Raw genomic sequence first — 12,447 nt, 5'->3', positions numbered from 1 at the left:
TTTTTTGTGTGGCCAAACTCCTGGCACCTGGTGCATTGGACGATCGTTTTTGATTTTCTGGGAGGTTCTACTACGACTACTGCTTGTTGTAGCCGTTTTACTTTATATATTTCTTTGTTACTACCTTGTGGATTAAGGTCTACAAAGAACAGAGGAAGTCTTCTCTTGGTTTGCCTTTCCCTGACATTAATGACGTTTCTAACGCTATGTCCTTGCTCCTCAAGCTCATGTTTAATATCCTTTTCCAAGGCACTAGGGTGGATGTTGCGTATTACCACTCTAAAAGCTCTGTCTTCCTTAAGTTGGTATGTGTGGTATCGAGTTTCGGTTGTCTTGAAAAGATCTATGACCTTTCTATAGATTTCAACTGTGTCGGGGGATATTCTTATTTGTCTATTACTTAACGTTTTGTAAGTAAAGCCCGAAGAAATCCCGATATCTTTGAGTTTGTTAAGTAGGGGGTTTATGTTGTTTATTTCCGGCACGTAAATTGGGGGAGGTCTGGTTAATTTTTCTTTAACGGGATCATTGTTGGGAATGGATTCTCCCACTGTTAGTGGAGAGAACCTGTTCTGGCTGAGTATGTCTACTTCTATGGGACTTGAGGATTGTCTTACTCGTTTATTTGGTCTAACCACCGTTTCCCACTGGTTATCTTGACGATTCTTGACAAGTGTGAGGGGAGCAATTTTGTTCTGTTGTTGGGGAGTGGATCGAGACGTGCCTGGTGTTTCTTGGTGGATTGCCATTTCCACGTTATCCATTTGCGATTTTCTGCGGCTAAAAGAGCCGCAAAAATGGGGGAAACTTTCTTTTAGTCTAGGTACTAATCTTACACTCTTCTATTGTTGATGCCAAAATAGTTGAAATAGTTTTTATGTATTTTTGTTGTTTGTTTTTTTGTTGGATTCTGATCGCTGATACGCACGTCCTATCACTTCGGCTACTTAGAACCGAATGACACCTAAAATAGAACGCGAAAAAGGCAAATATCTTATCCAAATTAAGTCAAACCCGCGAAGACGACCCTGAAATCCCACAAACAAGCGATCAGTTATTAGCAACACTACTATGAAATTAGCATGTTAGGGACTCTAAGTTATTGGCTTTTGTTTCTATTTATTTTTATTGTTGTTAATATTAGGTCTATTGTGTATTGTCGTTTATTCCCTTAAGTTACGCCCATGTACTGCGATACTTATTCGGAAAATACCATCTGGGTGCCAGACCACATGGCCCGTCAGGCCAAAGCTAAGGGTACGCTTTGGTTGGGGAATGTGCTACTAGTCAAAAGAAGCTTTCTCTATAGGGACTATTGCTTTGATGGTCAATTTGTTGGACCCGCGATATTCCCATAAAAGCGACTAGTATAGATATTCCCCAGATGGTCACGAGTTATGGGATTCGGTGTAGCCATAGCTTATAATGGTTCTTGGTGGTGGTGCGCCCCTAGTTGGAATTCTTCGGGGTTAGTACTTAAGCGATAATCGGAGCAATTTTCGCACTTCTCTTCTCTGCTCTTCCTGTTTGTCTGTCGGGTGAAAGCTGCGTCGGTGTCGGGATGTGATCCGAATCATATCGTGTAACTCGCCTAATAAGCATTCTCCCTCTTCTTTACTTAGACCACGATTCTTACATTCTTTTGAGATAAATGAAAAGTTAATACAGTCCATTTTTACATAAAACAAATTGTCTTTGTCGTGTTTCATTTATCGAAGGAACACCCTTAACATTTTGGTCCTTCGAGCCGGATTCGTGCTTGTGGAAAATCATTCGGTTGGTGTTTGTGTCGTGATAGAAGTTGTTCACGTGCAAAACCAAGAAGTTGCTCTGTAGTAGTGGTAGAAGTTGCTTCACCTGCCAGAACAACGAAACAAAATCGCTGTTCGTCTGGGGCTAAGTAAGAAGAAAAATTTGGTGATTCCGGATCATCGTGGAAGCCAGGGAGCTTTGTTTGGGAAGTGGGTAAGTCCTTTGTCCTATTGCCTTTGAACCTTATTGCTTTCGTTTGTGCTACTTGCTAGTAATTAGATCATTCGTATCGTAAAGTTGGCGTTTTGTAACCGCATATTCTATAAAGACTTGGCGTGGTTACAAATTGCGTGCTGTACTGCTTAACTGCACCTTAGCGCACACAGTGACTTGTAGCCGCATATTACAAAGCTTGGCGTGGCTACAAATTACGTGCCGTTGTTGTGAACTCCTGTATTAGAACAGATAGTAACTGGTAGACGCGTGTATTGAAATTTTGTTATCATCATGGCATCTGCTGGGGAACTAAAAGGGTTAAACGTGGCTAGGAGAAGGTGCAAAGCCCAACTCACTATGTTTAGCAAATTTCTCGAAAGGTTAGATGTAAGTGGCGGTCTAGGTGCCGAAAAAATAGGGCAGATAATAGAGAGACTAGACAAATTAGAAGGTACTTTCGAGAGGTTTGGAACCATCCAAAGTGAGTTGGAACCACATGCTGACGATTACGACGATGAATTAGCTGAGCGGGACGACTTTGAGAACAGATACTTTGAGCTCAAGGTCAGAGGAGCATTTCCAAAGAACGCATAGGCGTGCGGTCGGCGGCCGTTTCGTGGTTGCCATCCCTTTTAAGCATCCCGTCGCTGACTTGGGGAATTCGAAGACGAAAGCTCTCCAAAGGTTCCTTTCGCTATAACGTAAGTTCAGCCGGGATCCAGCTTTGAGGGAAGAATATTGTGGATTCATGCGTGAATATTCGAGTCTTCGGCACATGACTAGGGTGCTTGATGAGGATGATCGTGTCTCTTACTATATGCCTCATCACCCTGTTATTAAAGCAGAAAGGTGCACCACTAAATTGAGGGTCGTATTTGATTGTAGTATGCCGTCTTCAACAGGGAAATCCCTGAACGATTTGCAAATAGTCGGTCCCGTGATCCAATCGGACTTATTTGACATTTTGATTCGTTTTCGCGAGTTCCGATTTGTGGTTTCGGCAGATATCGCCAAGATGTATAGGCAAGAATTTGTGGAGCCTACACAACGTTCATTGCAACGGATATTTTGGAGGGAATCGCCCTGAGGTCCTATCGAGGTTTTTGAGTTGAACACCGTCACATACGGACAAGCTGGTGCCAGCTTTTTAGCCGTAAGGTGTCCACATGAAGTAGCACAGGAGAGTGAGCTTGATGTATCCTCGGTAATAAAATCGTCATTCTATGTTGACGACTTCCTTTATTCAATAGATTCGGTTGAGGAAGGAATTAGAATGTGTTATAGAGTTTCCGCTGCATTGGCAGGGGGTGGGTTCAAATTGCGGAAATGGCTTTCCAACGAACCCGCTATACTGCGTGCGGTGAGTCAAGGAAACGAGGATTTTCAGGTGTTAGACTTTCATGGGGACCACAGGGCTAAGATTTTGGGTTTAACCTGGCATTGTTCGTCAGATGTTTTATTTTACAAAATTCAGGCCTTTGACACGAACGTGAAAGTAACAAAGCGCACCATCTTGTCAAGGTATATCGCAAGTCTTCGACCCCTTGGGTCTTCTATCTCCGGCTGTAATTATCGCGAAAATCCTAATTCAAAGGCTTTGGCAAGAAGGGTTATCGTGGGATGAGTCAGTCCCTGCCCATTTGCATACAGCCTGGACAAAATTCCGGAGTGAGTTGCCGAACCTCAATGGAACTCACATTGATCGCCACATTTCATGCGTGGATGCTTTGTGCCATGAGTTGCACGGTTTTTCTGACGCTAGTGAGGACGCTTATGGTGGAGCTGTCTACGTCAGATCTATCGATACAAACGGCGATATAACCGTGAGATTATTATGCGCCAAAAGCAGGGTGAGTCCTTTGAAATCCCTGACTATCCCTCGTTTGGAGCTATGCGGTGCATTGGTCATGGCCAAACTTATAAGCAAGGTAAGGGTTTCCTCTAGATTGTAATTTGTTAGGTAGGTGTGCTGGTCAGACTCAACTATCGTCTCGAGTTGGCTAAAAATGTCTCCCAGCAGCCTAAAGGTCTTCGTAAGCGCGCGGGTATCACAAATCCAATCGCTTACAATGAATTGTGAGTGGCGTCACGTCCCCACTAGGGAAAACCCGGCCGACTTGGTATCGAGGAGGGTCTTTCCCAGTGAACTCATGGAGTCTAGTCTTTGGTGGCACGGCCCTTCCTTTCTTCAGTCTAGGGAAAGTCATTGGCCTAGAGCGTCTGAAGGACCTAAGGAGGTGCCCGAGGTTCGCGTTCTAAAGGGAGTTGTTGTTTTTGTCGCGATAGGGGACTACTTCTTCGAGCGCTACTCTGATTTCAATCGATTGAGTCGCATCGTAGCATACGTCCTTCGATTCGTTGGTAATTTTGGATCAAGGCTATCGAAAGGGGTCATCGTCACTACCCCATAATTCAGGTTGGAAATAAATGAGGCAATTAAAATGTTGGTCAAAACTGCGCAAAGAAGTAGCTTTCCAGTCGAGCTCGATTGCCTCAGCAGGGGTGTCGCCTTGCACCCTAAGGATAGGTTATTAAGTTTGAGTCCCTTTTTAGATGGTGAGGGCATAATGAGTGTAGGGGGAAGGTTGCGAAACTCGCCTTATCAATTTGATAAGAAACATCCCATGCTTTTGTCTCCAAAACATCGTTTGACGCGGATGTTGTGCGAGCATGAGCATAAAAGATTGTTGCATGGCGGCCCTCAGCTATTGCTCGCATCCCTAAGGGAAAAATACTGGGCTGTCGCGGCGCGCAATTTGATTAGGGCCGTTGTAAGGAGCTGCGTTACCTGTTCGCGATTCAACCCTCAGTATTTAGCGCCTATTATGGGTGACCTCCCGCCAAGTCTCTTAACTGGTGGGAGCGTATTTTCAATCGTAGGAGTGGACTACATGGGTTCGGTCAATATACGGGACAAAAAGGGTCGCGGCTCAAGGTTGCCCAAGTGCTATGTAAGCGTATTCATATGCTTTGCGACGAAGGCTTTGCATTTGGAATTGGTATCCGATCTTAGCAGTGAGTCGTTCCTGCTTGCTTTTTGTCGATTCGTTACTCGGCGTGGTCGACCTAGCCACGTTTACTCGGATAACGCACGAATTTCGTCGGCGCCAATCGAGAGTTGGCAGAACTCGGCCATTTCTTGATTAAGGAATCTAGTAAACTGGCCAATTCATATGCCCAGGAGGGGGTGCAATGGCACTTTATACCCCCCCAATCGCCTCATTTTGGAGGTCTTTGGGAGCCGGGGTCAAGTCGGTAAAGCACCATCTAAAACGAGTAGCGGGAAATGCCAACTTGACCTTCGAATAGCTCATTACGTTACTAGCACAAATTGAATCAATACTTAATTCCCGTCCTCTATCTCCCTTGTCACAAGATCCCAATGACTTAACCCCCTTATCACCCGCTCACTTCCTGATTGGAAGAAGTCATAGCACAAAAACTAGAACTTAAGTATAGAGTACAACCGTTTAAGAATCAAAGACATCCAAAATATATTAAAAGGCGTCAATAGTTTCAAAAAGAAAAAAATAATTATCCTCTTTACGCTGATCTACAAACCATAATCACTATGAGTCACAGAAATCTGATACTATTAATTTGAGACTAAAATTGTCATCCGTCAATATCAATGAGAGTTTAATTCAAAAAATTGCACCCCTCGAATTAAATCGCATTAATTTACGAAATATTCACCAGAGTCTAGAAAACGTTAAAAGATTGGATGTACACCCATTAAAGCATTCAAAAGCTGTAACTAGTGGTATGTCAATAGCTTTAATCATTATTCCTTCATTGTATCCTTAGGCAAAGTAGTTGTACTATTTGTGTATTATAAAAAAATGTAGACAGAAAACACTGAGAATGTGAAAGTAGACATACAACTTGAACTCTTCAAAAATCAGCCCCTGTTGTCTGAGAGTTAAGGAGGGAGGAGTTATATGACCATTTACGAGTGATGATCATTAATATAATACAGGCCAGGCAAACATATAAATCTATAGCCGAATCTTACGTTTAGAAAACCATTAAACTAACTTTAAAGATGCTGAAAGGGATTCAGGTTTCATATATGATTATTTAATACAATCCTAACATAGACTAACCAGATTGCTCGCCTTTACTAACGATAGCATGTTATTATTATAAAGAGGGGATCCAAAGAGGAGAGGCAGTTCTTAGGTCCAAAGTTGTCACCAGATTAACTTGTGTCTAGATCGTTATTCGTTAAAGAATAAATTATTTGATAATTAAATAATATTTATCATTACGCTCACGACTTATCATATAAAATTGAAGTTTGAGATGGCTTATATTTGTCGGTGTGGGGATTTTTGGGATCAAAAAACAAGACACCTTTACCGAAAACTTATCGGCCTTTAAGAATATCTGCGTGTTGCATTTATAATTTATTGTTGATTACGAGTTATTTATTTCATTGAGTGCGACATTAATTTTTTCTTTAAATAATTGAAGCTTATCGCAAGCGTTTTCCGTGATAAATCTTGATTGGGAGCCACTGCCTAAGATTACTCGAATAGTATGTTTGTTATTAAACCGGTCTAAAACATAAACATGAGCTGTGGATAACAAAACCTTACCTATGTGACAATTAGCCGAATTATTTATTACTTCTCTTACTTCTGCAAGTGAAGATATTGAATCTTCTTTGCCGATTTGAGTCACTTGGCTTTCTTCGCAAGGTTCTCGCGAATTATAATTTTCCTCATGTAATAAAATTTTGTGCTTCTTGTGACATTTTTTACACGAAAGTTTTCGACAGCTTTTATTAAAATGACCAGGTTTCAGACGATTTAAACACAACTTGAGAGAAATAATTTTCCCACCTCGTTTTTCAACTGGAATTTTTGAAAAAGACGGACATGACTGAATGTAATGTTCACCCTTACAGAAAAAACATTTTTGCAATTTAACATAGGTCATTTTTAACTTTTGCGGTTCATTATTTACTGCAATTAGAACTTTAAAATTTCCTACTTGTTTTTCCGCACGACTTTGCTTCAAACTGTCGGGCAGCTCGGCCTTAGAAGTTAGGACTTTTTTGAAGTGTTCTAAGGAAGGATTTAATTGTAGCTTTATCTTGAATGCTTCCCAATCTCTAGCAGTGATCTTGTCTAATTTCGTACTTGATAAATAAACTATCGGCACACCCCAGGAAGCTGTGGGCAACCGTATTTGACTTAAAGCACGCATGTTTTTTGTTACATTATTTAAAACCACAAGTATACTTTTAGCGGATTCTTTGTTCATGGCTTCTACATTTAAAATGTTTTTTATGTGATTATGAATTAATAATTTATCGTTATTGTAGCGTTTTCTCAAGAGTTCCCATGCTATACTACACCGACTTCCAAAAAAACCGCAACACCAAGAAGAACGCATTGGATGTATTTGAAATTTTGGTATGATTTTAGACTTGTAAAGAGAAAAAAATTATAAAAATTTCAAGTTCGTATTTTAATGCGATTTGAAGTTTTCCTTTACTTTTTTATCTGTGACGATCGTTCTTTTTGCAAATTTTTTTACAGGTGGATAGCGATAAAGGTATTATTGTTAGTACCATATTAAATGTATGGTAATGCAAAATGCCTCGTGTACGCCTAAATGCAGTTTATCGGCAGTTAACTCTCTTTGAAAGGGGAAGAATTGTTGGTATGCATGAGGCAAGTTTACCTTTCCTCGAAATTGCACGTAGATTGGATCGAAACGCATCAACACTGCTAAGAGCTTGGAGAGATTGATCTAACGAAGGGTCAGTAAATCGTCATCGTGGTAGTGGCCGTCTAAGAATGACGAACCAATGCGAAGACCGGCGACTTCGTCGTTCAGCGACAGGCGCCCCCTTTGAAACAATTCCGTCTCTTGGTGCTAACTGGGTAACAACTCTACATCGAAGAGTCTCCCTTAGTACGATGAATCCCAGAATTCGAAGTTTTGAACTAAATTCATATCGTCCTATGCGTCGGCTTCCATTATCACGAAACCACTGGGTGGACCGACTGGAGTGGTGTCGGCTGAGAGTGCAATGGGTGGATGAGTGGAGAAGAATCGTGTTCAGTGATGAGAGCCGATTTTGTTTATGGCGATCTGATGGACGGTCACGTGTTGGAAGGCGCAAAGAAGAGCGATTAAATTTGGACTTTATGGAAAGGCGTCATTCTGGTTTAACACCAGGTGTCATGGTTTGGGGTGCCATCCAGTATGGTAGTCGGTCTCCTCTTTTTTTCATTTATAATAGATTAAATGCTCAGAGGTACATTAATAGTGTCTTAGAACCGGTTCTTGTACCATACATGCACGACCATCCTGGAAGCACATTTCAACAGGATAATGTGCGACCACATGTAGCCAACGATACTTTGAGGTATTTGGAAGCTGAAAATTTGGATACTTTGCCTTGGCCAGCTCGGTCTCCAGATTTGTCCCCGTTAGAGCATGTATGGGATATAATGGGTCGGAGACTTCAACGTTTAGCTCGCCCTCCAGAGACCATAGATGAACTCCGCGAGCAGGTGCAGATTGACTGGGGTACAATACCACAGGAAGATATTGACAATTTAATTTTAAGCATGCCACGTCTCTTACAGGAATGTATTAATTTAAAAGGAGATACCACCCATTATTAAATTATTCTCAAATTTTTTCACTTATTCACAATAATTTTCTTTTGGTATTTTGATCGTTTTTATCTATTACCCGACCCAACGTAATGCCAGAATTTCAAACGTGTACGATGTGTTCTTCTTGGTGTTACGATTTTTTAAATGTCAGTTTATAATTATTAGAGGAAAACTCTACCTTTGATATTATCTGGATTGGCTCATTACATACAGGGGCTCTCAGATAATGAAATCGCTGAATATCTGATAATGATTCATTTTTATGAATAAGAGATTCAAATACATCTTTGAATTCAAGCCAATTTTGCAAGGATCCGTCAAACGTAGGCAAATTTATGTCTGGAAGTTTTACAAACTGCGTGGGAGTGTCGTTACTTGATGTCTGGGAACCCTTCAAAGACCCTTTGATATTATTGTTGTCGCATTTGCTGTCATCCAAGTACCTTCTTGCCAAGGAAATAACAAAATTGTAATTATTTTCGCATTCACACCTTTCTAAATATTAATTTTCTAGTTCGGCTGTTTCGCACGATTCCTCAATGCTATCTCGGATTTCGCTGAATTTTTGTAACAAATTTACTCAAATATTGTTGACACGAGTTTAGAATTCTAAAATTGCTTGATGAGATCCACTCGTGTTATCTTTACATTTTCCATTATATATATATATTGTGCCCGTTTGACTGTTGAACGATAAACAGGTTTTCGAGCGGTCTGTTAGTTTAAACAAAAATAAAAGTAAAGTGATAAGGATATCATATTCGGCGAGTGATGTCCGGCAATCTACCAAGGTTGTTTAAGATATCGTGCGACAAGGTGTCGAAATGAATCAGCAAGGCTAACTACTAGGCAACCCTAATGAAGTAGTGTTGATGCAGCAGAACACCGCTTTATTTAGAGAGAATAGTGAAAGAACGCAAAATGAACAAACGTTTTATAACGCTTGGAAATGAGAGGAATGCGGGAAGAATAACCTCGCTGTTAAATTGAACAATGTTCAAATACAGCTAGAAAATCTGCAAAAGTCATATACGGAATTACAAAATGAATGTCACAAAAACACGACACAAACAACACAAAGTTCAACATCTAAAGTAAAGGAACAAAAGGAAGTGCAGTATCACACAGATGAGGAAGAACTAGCAAGAGAAATGGAGTGGATAAGAACAAAGAATGGGAAACAAAGAAAAATTGATAAATCACTCGCCCCTCCGCAATCAACTCCAAAAGCTTTTCAAATAGAGCAAAAGCAACCAAGAACTAAAAAAATACCGCAACCTCCACTAATAATAGTGGAAGGAATAAAAAATTTTAATACGCTTCACGAACTCATAACTAATATGATGACTGGATTTCAAATTAAAATTATCAGTGATAAAGACGTTAAAATTAACGTCAAAGATGGCCAACAATATAAAGCCCTCACTAAGACTTTATGTGAGAAAGGATATTCATGGCACTCTTATGAAAATAAACAAAATCGACCAATTAAAGTAATGGCAGTTAATCTCCATCATTCTTGCTTTCCCGAAGAAATAGTAAAGGATATGAGAGGAAGGGATTACAAATTACTGGAAGCTACTAAAAAGCTGAAGTATAAAACAAAACAGCCATCGAACATGTTCATGCTATCATTCAGAAATGACTAGGATGTCAATAATATCTTTGGCATTACGGACATCATGGGAATAAGAGTGCGAATCCAGCCAATCCGTAAATCCAAATTAGTGCTTCAATGTAAACATTGTCAAGGTTATGGACATACCCAGAGATACTGCGCCAAAGAACTTAGATGCGTGAAATGTACTGGAAGACATAGTACAGCGGAATGCAACAAACCAAAGGAAGCAACTCCAAAATGCGTCAATTGCGGAGAAGGACATCCAGCCAACTATCGGGGATGTATAATAGCCAAAGAAATGCAGAAAATCATGTAAGTAAAACTTACAGTCAAGCAGTAGCGGGGAAAGTAAATAAAAGTAATGAGAAAAAAACAAATGAAGCCAATCCATCCATCGACAAGATGCTCCAACAAATATTGGAGAAGTTGAATAAAATGGATGGACGAAATTCCAGATCAGAATATCGCACACAAGGAGCGATTCCTAAAACTAAAAATGGCTAATGAATTAAGAATATTAGAAAGGAATGCCAATGGGTTGCTGCAACATCAATCAGAGTTGCAAACAATCCTAGACATAGAAAAAATGGATGTATGTCTCATATCTGAAACTTATTTCACCAAAGAGTCATACATAAAATTCAAAGGTTTTAGAAATTATCATACAGCTCACCCGGATAACAGAGCAAAGGGAGGGAGCGCGATCATCATAAGGGAATCCATCTTACACCATCAAGGAATGGGTTACCAAACAGCAGAAATACAAGCCACGTCCGTCAGTATCAGTTTAAAAACATTTAAAGTAACAATCACGGCATTATACTCTCCGCCGAGACACAATATAAAGAAGGAGCAATGTGTAGACTTTCTAAATAGTCAAGGAAATTGATTCATAATAGGAGGTGCCTTCAACGCAAAGCATAAACACTGGGGATCTAGGATGACTACAGCTAAAGGTAAGGAACTTTTAGCAGCATCTAATCAGCTTAAATGCGAAGTATTATCAACTGGTTAGCCAACGTATTGGCCTACTGATCCTCATAAAATTCCTGATGTCATAGATTTCTTTGTAATCAGGAAAATCTCAAAAAACTTTATCCAAATTGAAGAAGTATGGGATATGGACTCAGATCATTCACCAATACTTCTTATATTAAGTGACAATACAAAATACAAAAAAAATAATACGTAATACAAAAAGAAAATCCACCAAGACTGACCAACAAGAGACCAGATTGGGAAAGCTTCAAAACTCAATTCGAGGAACAAATTGAGCTATTATTTGCACTAATAACAGAAGAACAGTTAGATGAAGAAGTTGATCTTTTCAATGAAAATATTCAACAAGCAGCATGGGACAATACTCCCGTACATAATCATCGAACAAAAGGTAATAATTACCCAAAGAAATTAGAAACCTTATCACCGACAAAAGAAAACTCAGACGGAAATGGCAACAGACCAGAATACCAACTTATAAAACAGCTCTGAATAATGCAACTCAGCAACTAAAGCGCGAAATCCAACGTATGAAAAATGAAGCAATTGAGGACTACCTGAGTGAGTTAACTAATGATAACAAGACTGACTACTCACTTTGGAAGGCCACTAAGCGATTAAAGCGACTTATTATGCATAGTCCCCCGATCCGAAATACGGATGGAAGCTGGGCCCGGAGCAACACCCAAAAAGCTACTAGGTTTGCAGAACATCTTGAGAGCATTTTTCAACCAAATGATGGAGAAGAAAAAGGCTGGACGACACCAGAATAGGAAAATATTATCATCAAGCTCACTTCACTGAAGGAAGTCTCAGATGAAATTAAAACAAATATTAACCCGAAAAAAGCTCTTGGTTTTGACCTCATCACTGGTGAAGTACTGAAACAACTGCCCAGGAAAGCTGTAATAAAACTTGTCAAACTTATTAACGCATCCTTCAGATTGAAGTACGTTCCTAAGATGTGGAAAGTAGCAGAAGTCATCATGATTCCCAAACCAGGCAAACCTCCTAATGACGTAGCATCGTATAGACCTATATCGTTGCTACCGGTCATCTCTAAAGTATATGAAAAAATACTCCTCAAAAGGCTAAAACCCATAGTAAAAGAAAAGAACTTGATACCTTCTCATCAATTTGGATTTAGAGAAAGTCACTCCACAATTGACCGAATATTTAGAATTACAAATGTCATCGAAAAATCATTAGAAGAAAGAA

The 12,447-nt window shown here is 39.9% G+C and overlaps 1 protein-coding gene across 1 annotated transcript; it reads left to right on the top strand.

Moving 5' to 3' along the window:
• The first annotated feature begins 2,259 nt into the window (after positions 1 to 2,259).
• On the top strand, positions 2,260 to 10,258 carry LOC136350190 (uncharacterized). Its single transcript, XM_066301701.1, has 9 exons — positions 2,260 to 2,532; positions 2,675 to 3,017; positions 3,219 to 3,489; positions 3,563 to 3,818; positions 3,929 to 4,044; positions 4,112 to 4,329; positions 4,522 to 4,919; positions 5,117 to 5,223; positions 9,982 to 10,258. The coding sequence occupies exons 1-9, from the start codon at positions 2,260 to 2,262 to the stop codon at positions 10,256 to 10,258; spliced, it is 2,259 nt and encodes a 752-aa protein (XP_066157798.1).
• The last annotated feature ends 2,189 nt before the right edge of the window (positions 10,259 to 12,447 follow it).

This window comes from Euwallacea fornicatus, unplaced genomic scaffold (genome assembly GCF_040115645.1).
Source record: "Euwallacea fornicatus isolate EFF26 unplaced genomic scaffold, ASM4011564v1 scaffold_152, whole genome shotgun sequence".
NCBI classification, from domain to species: domain Eukaryota; kingdom Metazoa; phylum Arthropoda; class Insecta; order Coleoptera; family Curculionidae; genus Euwallacea; species Euwallacea fornicatus.
Note: the sequence above shows the minus strand (reverse complement) of the source record. Positions and strands in the feature narration are given on the sequence as shown.